Genomic DNA, 10,981 nt, shown 5'->3' on the forward strand with positions numbered 1-10,981 from the left:
CCCCCATTTATGCTCAGCGCGCCCTTCGCGGTCCCGAAGCCCCCTGCTCCACGGCGGGCGGGCTCTGCAGCACCGCCGCCGCCCCTCGCCATCGGCGAGCAGACCGCCGCCGACGGCGGGTCCGCGGGCTCGGGCGCGGAATACGGAGGAGACCGCCCGGGGTGGGGCAACGCGAGCATCCGCTTTTGGGGAGCCCGGTGCCACCGACGGAGCGCTGCGTCGCCCGTGCCGCGGATGCAGCTGGCACCTTCTAAAGAGGATGGTGGGGTTTTTTCACAAACCTTACATTTAGGGCTAGCAGATTTTGGCGAGGCTCTGACTCCCCTTAGGATTCCTCCCGCTAACGACACGCACCTTCAGATGGCGGAGAGCCTTAAAAGGCCTGTCTCTGCCGCCCGTATAAAATCTCTCTGTGCTCCCACCAACACCTCCTGACCTCAGATTCCTCCCGACGTGGGGCGGACCAGGACCCTCGGAGGCGATAGCAGAGGCTGTGTGCCGGAGCTCTGCTATCACCTTATCTCAGTAAACGCGCTTTTTATCTGATGAGCTTGCCTCTACTTGTTCAGCGCTCAGCCGGGAAAATGACCGTAGCCCTTCAAGAGAAGAGGCTTGCTTTGGCAGGTACGCACCGCTATCGCCGTGCTCAGCGTTTTGCAACAGCTGGCATCCAGGAATTGCAGATGCTTTGCAAAAGCATGGGGGGAAAAAAAAAAAAAAGAAAAAAAAAAAAAGTCCTAAACTTCGCCGCCGTGCTGGCGGTTTATCTCTAGCCCTTTCCTAGCGACTCTGGGTTCTTGCGTTTCCGAAGTTCTGAGGCTGCAGACTTAGCTGGGGTCCGTGTTTGCGCCTGCTTTGGTTGTAGGGTGGGGTGCTTTGGGGTTTTTTTAAATTTTTTCCTTTTTTTTTGCCGAGCTGCACAGGGAGCCGGGCGAGCAGCAGCAGCAGCCTCCGCCGCCACGATCGCCCCGGCCCCCCCGCGCCCAGGGCGGCCTCGCAAGGCTGCAGCGGCGCCGGTGCCCCCCTCCCCCGGAGCGGCATTTGGGGGGGGACACCATTTGGGGGGGGCACCCCGGTCCCCAATCCTGCCTACCCCAGAGTGGCATTTGGGGGGGGGACACCATTTGGGGGGGGCACCCCGGTCCCAAATCCCCCCTCCCCCGGAGCAGCATTTGGGGGGGACACCATTTATGGGGGGGCACATACACCACCCTGGTTCCCCCCTCCCCCTGGAGTGGCATTTTGGGGGACACACACACACACCATTTTGGGGGGAGACGACACCACCCCGGTCCCCCCTCCCGCCTCCCCAGAGTGGCATTTTGGGGGGGGACCCCCACTCCAGTCCCCCCTCCTGCCTGCCCCGGAGCAGCATTTTGGGGGGGGGACCCCACTCCCTTCCCCCCTCCCACCTCCCCAGAGCCACATTTTGGGAGGGGACACCACTCCAGTCCCCCCTCCCACCTCCCCAGGGCGGCATTTTGGGGGGGAGACCCCCACTGCAGTCCCCCCTCCCGCCTGCCCCGAAGCAGCATTTTGGGGGGAGAGCCCCACTCCAGTCCCCCCTCCCGCCTCCCCGGAGCCACATTTTGGGGGGAGGACCCCAGTCCAGTCCCGCCTCCCCGGAGCGGCATTTTGGGGGGGGACACCTCACTCCGCTCCCCCCTCCCACCTCCCCGGAGCGGCATTTTGGGGGGGGACCGCACTCCGTTCCCCACTCCCGCCTCCCCAGAGCCACATTTTGGGGGGGGACCCCCCTCCGTTCCCCCCTCCCGCCTCCCTAGAGCCACATTTTGGGGGGGGACGGACCCCAGTCCAGTCCCACCTCCCCAGAGCCACATTTTGGGGGGGGACACCTCACTCTGTTCCCCCCTCCCACCTCCCCGGAGCGGCATTTTGGGGGGGGACCGCACTCCGTTCCCCACTCCCGCCTCCCCGGAGCCACACTTTGGGGGGGGGGGGGGGACCCCAGTCCAGTCCCACTTCCCCAGAGCCACATTTTGGGGGGGGACACCTCACTCCGTTCCCCCCTCCCACCTCCCCGGAGCGGCATTTTTGGGTAGGGAACCACCCCGCTCCGCGCTCCCCGCCTCCCCGGAGCGGCATTTTGGGGGGGACACCCCCACTCCGCTCCCCTCCCTCCTCCCCCGGAGCCACATTTTGGGGGGGGACCGCAGTCCAGTCCCGCCTGCCCGGAGCGGCATTTTGGGGGGGGACACCCCCACTCCGCTCCCCTCCCTCCTCCCCCGGAGCCACATTTTGGGGGGGGGGACCGCAGTCCAGTCCCGCCTGCCCGGAGCGGCATTTTGGGGGGGGACACCCCCACTCCGCTCCCCTCCCTCCTCCCTCGGAGCCACATTTGGGGGTGGGGGGACCGCCACCCCCCCGGGCGCTGCGGCGGGCACAGCGGGCAGGTCCCGCCGGCACCCGCGTGTGCGGGGCGGGGGCGGGGGCGGGGGCGGGGGGGGGGGCCGCTTCCCGGCGCATCCCGGCGCATCCCGGCGCATCCCGGCGCGCCCCGCCCCCCCGGCACGTTGCGCCGCCGCCACGTGAGGCTCATGTGACGGGGCCGGGGGGGCCGGGCCGCCCCGGGCCGCCAGACGTGCCGGCAGTCACAGGGTAGCGCACGTCGCTCCCGTCCACCCACTCGCCCGCATTTAACCCGGCCCGCCGCCGCCCCGCCGCTCCTCAGCCGCTCCTCAGCCGCCCGGCGCGGACGCGGCATGAGCAGCCCGGCCTGAGCGGCCCGGCCCCGGCCCCGCTGCGCCCCGCTCCCCCCCCGCCGCGCCGCGCCGCGCTCCCCTCCCCTCCCGCACCCCCTCCCCTGCCCCTCCGCCATGGAGCGCATCCCCAGCGCGCAGCCCCCGCCCGCCTGCCTGGGCAAGCTGCCCGCCCTGGAGAGCGGCGACCTGCCGGGGTAAGCGGCGGCGGGCTCGGGGGGAGGAGGAGGAGGAGGAGGAGGAGGAGGAGGAGGAGGAGGAGTGTCCCCGCCGCGGCCCCCGGGGGGACAGGGATAATTTGGCTGCTTTCGTTTCGCCCGTGCAGGCTGGACTTCGCGCACATGTACCAGGTGTACAAGCCCAGGAGGGGGTTAAAGCGCAGCGAGGACAATAAGGTAAATGGCGGGGACGGGGCTGGGCCGCCCCCGGAGCGGAGGGGTGGCGGGGGGGCTGCTCCCGGCGTGGGGCTGGGCTGGGGGGCGCGGCGGGAGCCCAGGCGGTGCTCGGGGCGGGGGGGGGACGGGGACACAGGTGACAGGCACCCCGAGAGACACGCAGGTGACAGCCGGCCGCCCCGACGGCCGCCCCGACAGCCACAGCCCCGCCGCGGAGCGATGGCCGCGCCTCAGGGCGCGTTGCCCCCGCCACCGCGCAGCGCTGACCCGCCATCGCTGCCTCTGCAGGAGACCTACAAGCTGCCCCACAGGCTGATCGAGAAGAAAAGGCGCGACCGGATCAACGAGTGCATCGCCCAGCTCAAGGACCTGCTGCCCGAGCACCTCAAGCTGACGGTAGGAGCGGCGGGGGGCGGCCCCGGGAGCCGGCGGGGCTGGGGGCAGCCGGGGCCTGGGGGAGGCAAAGGCTGCTCGGCCGCCGGCTCCTCGCTTGCTATCCCAGCGCGGATTTGGCATTCCTTCCTTTTTTTCTTTTTTTTTTTTCTCTTTCTCTTTCCTATTATTTTTTAATTTCTGCATCCCGTGCTGGCCGCGCACCCGAGGCGGGCTGCAAACGCATCCCAAACTTTTCCCGGGAGCGGAGTCCTGGAGTGGTTTCACAGTTGGACGAACCACCCGGTTCCTGCGGGAGCTGCCCCACGGGGCTCCCCCCCCAGGCCCCCCCACCAAGAGAAACCCCCGAGCGGGTTCCCCCGTCCCGGTCTGGATGCCAGCCAGGGCAGCAGAACAGATAACTAAAATCCTTCTCTTTAACCTACGCGTCCGGTCCCCAAAACGCCCGTAGGATTCCGTGATAGCCTTTTCCGCAGCCTGCTTTTTAACCTCTTTTCACGGAACGTTGCCGTTGATCGTCCCGTACCGCTCGGCGTCGAGGCGCTTGCCTTGAAGCCTCTTCCCCAAACCGCATCGCTCCCTCCTCCGTTCCTGGGAAAACCTCGGCAGCCCCGGCAGGCTCCCGCGCGCGCGGCCGACCCCGCGGCGGACGCCAACCTGTCCCTTTGCTTTCAGACTCTGGGGCACTTGGAGAAGGCCGTGGTTCTCGAGCTCACCTTGAAGCACGTGAAAGCGCTAACCAACCTCATCGAGCAGCAGCAGCAGAAAATAATTGCTTTGCAGAATGGTTTACAAGCGGGTGAGTATTCAAATGGTGTCCTGCGAGAGCCTGCGTGCGCTCGGTGGACTTTCTCTCGGAGTCTTTGAAATGCAGTTGTGGCACTTCGTTCCTGGGAAGGGAGGAGGCAGGAGTTCTTGCCTTTCATGGCCAGCATTTTCTCTTGCTTTGCTTGTGAGCTTTTGCACAAAAAAAAAAAAAAAAAAGAGGCATTTCTCAGTGTGGTCCATGTAGAGTGCCCTGTGGAGCTGTTTTGAAATTAAAACTGCATTTTAAGTAGTTTTATTTAAAGCCCAGGTTCGCTGTGAGGTTCTCTCTAAAGCCATTTGAGTCTTTCCGCTCGTGTTCGTGAGCTTTGGAGCAAACCCAGTTTTGTTTGTTTGTTTGTTTTCCTGAAAACACATGTAAGCCTGCTTTTTGTAGCCCCCCCCTTTCCAGGTCTCTTTGTTAACAAGCTCTCCCGCGTTCTGCAGGCGAGGAGGGGACCCGGTGCATCAGCTTATCGTGCTTTAGATGCACTTCCTCCTTCTGTTTTCACATGTGGCGCTCACGTGAATCTGATAAAGTAAAATTTAGGGTTGGTTTTTTTGGTTTTTTTTTTTTTTTTCTGACGAGCCTTCCACTGCTCTGACAGCCACAGGGAGTGCAATAGAGCTTTCAGCTGAAGCGCAGTCGCCCGGGGTTGGCGGAGCGGCTGGCGGGCAGCCGTCCTCCAGGAGCTCGCTGCCCGGAGGTGAAGGGCGAGGTGCGCTCTGCCTTTCCCGGGGCGTTTCCCGGAGGAGGCACCCCGCTCGACTCGCTCCCTCGCTCCGTACCTCCAGCACCCGCTGAAGGCGGCACATACAGTAAATTACAGACCTAGAAACTGGGCTTGGGCAAAAGCGGGCAGAGGGATGCTCAAATGAAAACGTACGCGCGCACGGAAGTCGGGGGAAGGCGCGTGAAATTCGGGTTGACCGTCGGGTCCGCCGCTCTAGCTGCGCCGTAACCAAAGTTGAGCATCGCCTCCGGTCCGCCTCGAAGACGGTAATGGAGGAACTATTTAGCACGTTGTTAATTTTTAATTTCTTTCTGTTAATGTTTCCTCAGGTGACCTGTCATCAAGAAACCTTGATTCCAGCCAGGAAATGTTTCGATCCGGTTTCCAGATGTGTGCCAAGGAAATGCTGCAATACCTGGCAAAGCACGAGAACGGCAAGGACCTCAAGTCGTCGCAGCTGGTCAGCCATCTGCACCGAATGGCCTCCGAGGTGCTCCAGGGCGGAGCCGGCCGCAAGCCCGGGGACATCCCTCCTCAAATGGTGGACTTGAAAGAAAAACCCGTCTCCTTGACCAACGCGGCGGAGGGGCACGGGAAAAACTGCGTGCCTGTGATCCAGAGGACATTCGCTCACTCCAGCGGGGAGCAGAGCGGCAGCGACACGGACACGGACAGCGGGTACGGGGGAGAGCTGGAGAAAAGTGACTCCAAATCCGAACAGCAGTATTTCAAAAAGGATACCGAACTCAAGTACGCTGTCCAGGAGAGAATAAGCTCTATTAAGCAAGAGACTGAGGACCCGCCGGCCAAAAGGAGCAGGCTGGAGTCGCCGGAGGACGAGGGCCCGTTTGGCAGCGACGTGATGGGCTCTTCCAGCGGCTTCCTGGGCCCCCACGCTCACCAGCCTCCCCTGTGCCTGCCTTTCTACTTGATCCCGCCGTCCGCAACAGCCTATCTGCCCATGCTGGAGAAGTGCTGGTACCCGGCGTCCGTACCTGTCTTGTACCCCAGCCTGCCAGCCTCTGCCGCAGCACTTACGGGGTTCATGAACCCCGACAAAATCTCCCCGCCTCTGCTGATGCCCCAGAGACTCCCTTCTCCCATACCGGCCCATTCCCCTATCGACTCCTCGGCTCTGCTTCAAGCTTTGAAGCAGATTCCTCCTTTGAACTTGGAAACCAAAGACTAAGCACAGTGTGACTTTCTTTTTCTTTTCTTTTCTTTTTTTTTTTTTGGTTTTTTTTTTTTTAGTTTGAGACTGTTTTCACTTTTATATATTGGCTGGACTGAGGTGTGGGGATAAGGTTCACTGCGCGTAGGAAGCTAAATCCCTTTGCTCTGACTTATCAGGTAGCTTGGAGAAGGATGAAGGATGCGCCCAGGTTAGCGATTCGGAACTACTTCCAAAAATAAAAAAAAAAAAAAAAAAAAAGAAGGGTTTTGTGCTTTACCCCTTACCTCCTTCCCTCTCCGCATCTACAGAACAACGGTTGACTCGGTCAGCTGCGACTATACTGCAAAGCTGTGAAAAACTATTCCATGAGGCAGACTTGGGTCTTAGGGTCTGTGAATATACAAACATGGTACTTCTCAAAAGGGCTTTTAAGGCAGTGGCCCCGCTGCCGCTAGCTGGAGCCGCGCCGGTGCGGTGCCCCGTCGGTCGCCGGCGTCTGAGCGACGGCGCGGCCGCCCCGAGCGCGGCGCGGTGGCGATGCCACCGAAAGCGGAGGAGGAGCAGAGCAGCGGTCGCTGCTTGGTCGTGCACAGTCAGGTAGACTTAAGACGGGTTTCTCTCCACACCTTTGCTGATATATATATATATATATATATATTTTAAGAAATAAAAGGTAGATGCTGCTTGGAAGCTTTACATGGCGTACATCTAATAAATAACACGCGCCCCTTCCTGTAACTTGAGCTGCTAGTTTGGGCCGGGTAGGGGAGCAAATACCCCAAGGATCGCTTTGCTTGTTGCACCTGACTCCAGGCCTCTCGCCGCTGCTGTACGGTTTCGCCGGGTCTAGTCCGTGGGAAACCAAAATGGTTTCACCAGCCCCGTCAGCGGGGGCCCGGCCTCGTGCAGGAGGGAGCAATTCGGCCGGAGTTGGCGGCACCATGCCCGCCCAACGTGCCCCTGTCAGTGCCTTTGAAAAATTAAAAGGCTGGGATTTTCAAAGGAGTCCAGTCCCGGTGGGGTTTGAGCATCTAAATTCCTTCGTCTCCTTGGCAAACCCTGGCCCACGTTACTGTGTTAAAGAACGAGGGTTAGGGTGTTGACGCTTGTCCCGTTAAACTGCGAGGGTCTTTCTCCGCGGAGGAACATCACGTCCAATTTGGCTGGGTTTTTAATTTAAAAAAAAAAACAAACCCAAGCTTCGCTGCAAAATGCGGTGCTGGGTTTTTTTTTTCTTCCTGGTTTTTGAGAACTCGTGTCCAGAAACCCTGTTGTATGGATTTTCATTTCGCCCTCCCGTTGCACCAGCTGTTGAGATGCACTATGCTTGATTGCAGATTGTGTTCTAACGTTTATTTCGTTGTTGGTTTTTGGTTTTTTTTTTTTTTTGGTATACAGGTGTTGCCTTTATTTGTAAAATCCTGTTATAAATATATATATATTATATAAATATATTAAAAGGTAAAACGTTTCAGATGTCTATTATTTGTATAACTACTTGAGCATAAAGAAGTGAGAAATATGAATGTATTCTTGTTTCTGGGTTGTCTTTTTTTTTTTTTTGAAGAGAATAATTTTTTTTTGTTGTTTTTCTCTAGGGAGAGGTACAAGTGTTTATATTTTGGAGCCTTCTTCAAGGTGGGATATTGTACATATTTTTATCTTGAGTAAATGTTAAGTAGTTGTTTAAAAATACTTAATAAAAATAATTCTTTTCCTGTGGAAGATAAGGGTTTGCCTCCTGTGCTTGTAAATATTTGAGCGGGGTCATTTCTTCGGTCCGACGGGGCAGCCGACGGCGAGCGGACGGGCGCGGGGAGGAGCGGGGGTCTCGGCGCTCCCCGACGGCTCCGGTGCCACCGGTGCCCGAAGGCGGCTCAGGCTCCCATTACTGCTGTCCCCAGGGATATTTATTTTAACTCCCTTGGCACCTTCGGGGATTTTTCTCCTTCCCAACGCGAGTAAGGTGCCAGGAGAGCCTGGCTGGCTTTTCCGCTTTCTCCTGATTTCGCTTTGAGCTCTCTGGGCCTGGCTCATCCGCCCCACGCTCCTCAGGGAGGAGGAGGAGGAGGCAGCCCCTCGCCGTGGAGGATGCATCTCCGCAGGCTTCGCCCGTTACCTGGAGGCAAAAAACCTCTTTTTCCAAACGGGTTTTGCTTTGCCAGCCTCCCTGCGCCCCGCGCCGCAGCCTCGCGCCGCCGCTGCCTCCCCTCGAGGTCCGAGGGGCACGAGGGGCTCGCTGGGCGCCCGGGGAAGGGCCGGGTCCTGCCTCTGCCGGGAACGAAGCTGTGCCACCGCCCTACGCGCCCCGGCACGCTGCTGGGACCGCTTTGGGAATTTTAGCCGGCACCGCAGGCGGGGGCGAGCAAGCCCGGAGCCTCTCCGCTGGCGCTGCCGCAGAGCGGGCTGCGGGGACGCGGTGCGCGTCGCACACGGGCTCCCTCCCGGCTCCTCCGGCGACCGCGCGCGGTTTCTGGCCTCCGTGCAAAATGGAAGGGACTCCAAACCCCTCCCCAAAGGCAAAAAGTTGGGCAAAGCGCGGCTCTGGCCCGCGAGGGATGGGCGGGAGGACTGGGTTTCCTGGCGGCGCTGCCTACGCGTGGACGGGGCGCTGGCACTTGCGCGGGGTATTTCGGCTTTTCGCAAGGCAGATGAATCACAAGACGTGGCGAGAGGCTAAACGCCCGGCTGGGACAGCGCTGCCCACCCCTGGGGACCCCGCTGGAGGAGAAGCAGGCGCCCGGGGGCTGCCATTAGACTACGGCCAGCCTTAGCTTAAAGGAGCGCTGGCTGAAGTAACGCTAGACAGAAATACGGGGCTGCTTGTATTCCTTTATCGGGGGCCTCCACACCTCCTGACCTTTGTGGTGTGTTTGTTTAATTAGGGCTAAACGTCGATCCGGCTGAAGACGGTGGCGAGCAACCCCGTTTTGGGGAGGGCCCTCGGCACAGCGGCGGCCACGGCCTCGCCAGCGGCCGCGTTTCTGGCTCCGTTCCACGGCTGGCGCTCCCCTTCGGTCTCCATCTTCCGACCCGCCGCTGTCGTACGGTGGGAGGGCTCGCAGATCCTCGGTCACGGAATGGGGGGGGGAAATTGCGAAATAAAAATTGAAAAAAAAAAAAAAAAAAAAGAAAAAGTGGAAGAGGTAAGGTTTATACGGGAAGCGAGGGCTAATTATGGGCTGGGGATTTTCTCTGCCGCCCACGCCCGGCACCAGCGGCACAGGTGAGTTCGGCGGGGCAGAGCAGGGTCCGGTGGCCCTCGGTCGTAGCCGGCCGGCAGCGCGGGGCAGGGGCTGCGCCCACCGGCATCGCTGCCTGCGGGGATGCCCTGCCTGCGGACCCCCGTGCCGGGGCTGCCCGCACCTCCAGCAGCCCCCTGCCCGTCCTCTGCCTGCAGTGGGAATGCCCCACCGGCATCCCACCGCCATCCCACCGCCATCCCACTGGCATCTCACTGTCATCCCACCCGCCATCCCACCACCATCCCATGGCCATCCCACCGGCATCTCACCAGCATCCCACTGCCATCCCACCAGCATCCCACCAGCATCCCACTGCCATCCCACCGCCATGTCACCACCATCCCACTGGCATCCTACCGCCATCCCACCACCATCCCACCACCATCCCATCGGCATCCCACTGGCATCCCACTGGCATCTCACTGCCATCCCACCACCATCCCACCAGCATCCCACCAGCATCCCACCACCATCCCATGGCCATCCCACCGCCATCCCACCACCATCCCATGGCCATCCCACCGGCATCTCACCAGCATCCCACTGCCATCCCACCAGCATCCCACCAGCATCCCACTGCCATCCCACCGCCATGTCACCACCATCCCACTGGCATCCTACCGCCATCCCACCACCATCCCACCACCATCCCATCGGCATCCCACCGGCATCCCACTGGCATCTCACTGCCATCCCACCACCATCCCACCAGCATCCCACCAGCATCCCATGGCCATCCCACCGCCATCCCACCGCCATCCCACCAGCATCCCACCGCCATCCCACCGCCACCCCACTGCCATCCCACCGCCACCCCACCGCCATCCCACCGCGGCATCGCCCGCCTGGCAGAGCCGGCACGCTCCATCCCGGTGCAAAGAGGAGAGGGGGCGAGGCGGGCGGCCAAGGGAGGATGGCGATGGAGGGGCTGACCCCCGGCACGGCGCCAGGTCGTGGCAGCCCGTGCCCCGCTGCGCCAGCGGGGTGTGCTGAGTTCCCCGGACTTGTTTTCATGGTCTCACCCAGCTCTGACCTGCCTCAAATGTTGACACAATGTCACGTTTCCGACTGCAGTCTTTCATGTGCAGCCGGAGGCTAAATACGGCTGCTGGTTCCTGGAAAAAGACGTGCCTGGCACCCTTTCAGCAGAAACCCGATCTCCATGCAGGCTTGGCACAACAGCTGAATAACATGGCAATAACTCTTTCAGCAGCATTTCAACCCATAAATAGGGCTTCCCGAGCGACTCCTTGAAGTAAGGCAAGGAGGCTACAATGATTTTTTAGAAAAAGCGAAACATAAAGCCGACGTGCGTGAAAAGTAAGTACGAGGAGGCAGCCCGCTTCAGAGCAGATCAAAGGAGATCGTGGCGATGCTGAGCGTGGTTTGGTTAATACCAGCGCAGGACCGCCTCAAAAGGAAAGAAGGGCTCTTGAATTTTTTAATGTCTCAGTCCCGCTTTACACCAGCCCTGTGGAGGTAGGATAAGAGCCTTCCTGAAAGCGAGGGCCCTTCC

The 10,981-nt window shown here is 60.7% G+C and overlaps 1 protein-coding gene across 1 annotated transcript; it reads left to right on the forward strand.

Moving 5' to 3' along the window:
- The first annotated feature begins 2,837 nt into the window (after positions 1–2,837).
- Positions 2,838–6,235, forward strand: BHLHE40 (basic helix-loop-helix family member e40). Its single transcript, XM_075714483.1, has 5 exons — positions 2,838–2,917; positions 3,046–3,115; positions 3,404–3,511; positions 4,184–4,307; positions 5,376–6,235. Exons 1-5 carry the CDS (start codon positions 2,838–2,840, stop codon positions 6,233–6,235), a joined length of 1,242 nt encoding a protein of 413 aa, XP_075570598.1.
- Positions 6,236–10,981: the final 4,746 nt, after the last annotated feature.

This window comes from Pelecanus crispus, chromosome 7 (assembly GCF_030463565.1).
Source record: "Pelecanus crispus isolate bPelCri1 chromosome 7, bPelCri1.pri, whole genome shotgun sequence".
NCBI classification, from domain to species: Eukaryota; Metazoa; Chordata; class Aves; order Pelecaniformes; family Pelecanidae; genus Pelecanus; species Pelecanus crispus.

What these genes read in the sequence shown, in the direction of transcription:
- BHLHE40 (XM_075714483.1), top strand. Translation starts at nt 2,838, where the DNA reads ATGGAGCGCATCCCCAGCGCGCAGCCCCCGCCCGCCTGCCTGGGCAAG. An exon ending in GAGAGCGGCGACCTGCCGGG is followed by an intron (nt 2,918 to 3,045) that starts GTAAGCGGCGGC and finishes TCGCCCGTGCAG; the next exon opens with GCTGGACTTCGCGCACATGT. An exon ending in AGCGCAGCGAGGACAATAAG is followed by an intron (nt 3,116 to 3,403) that starts GTAAATGGCGGG and finishes CTGCCTCTGCAG; the next exon opens with GAGACCTACAAGCTGCCCCA.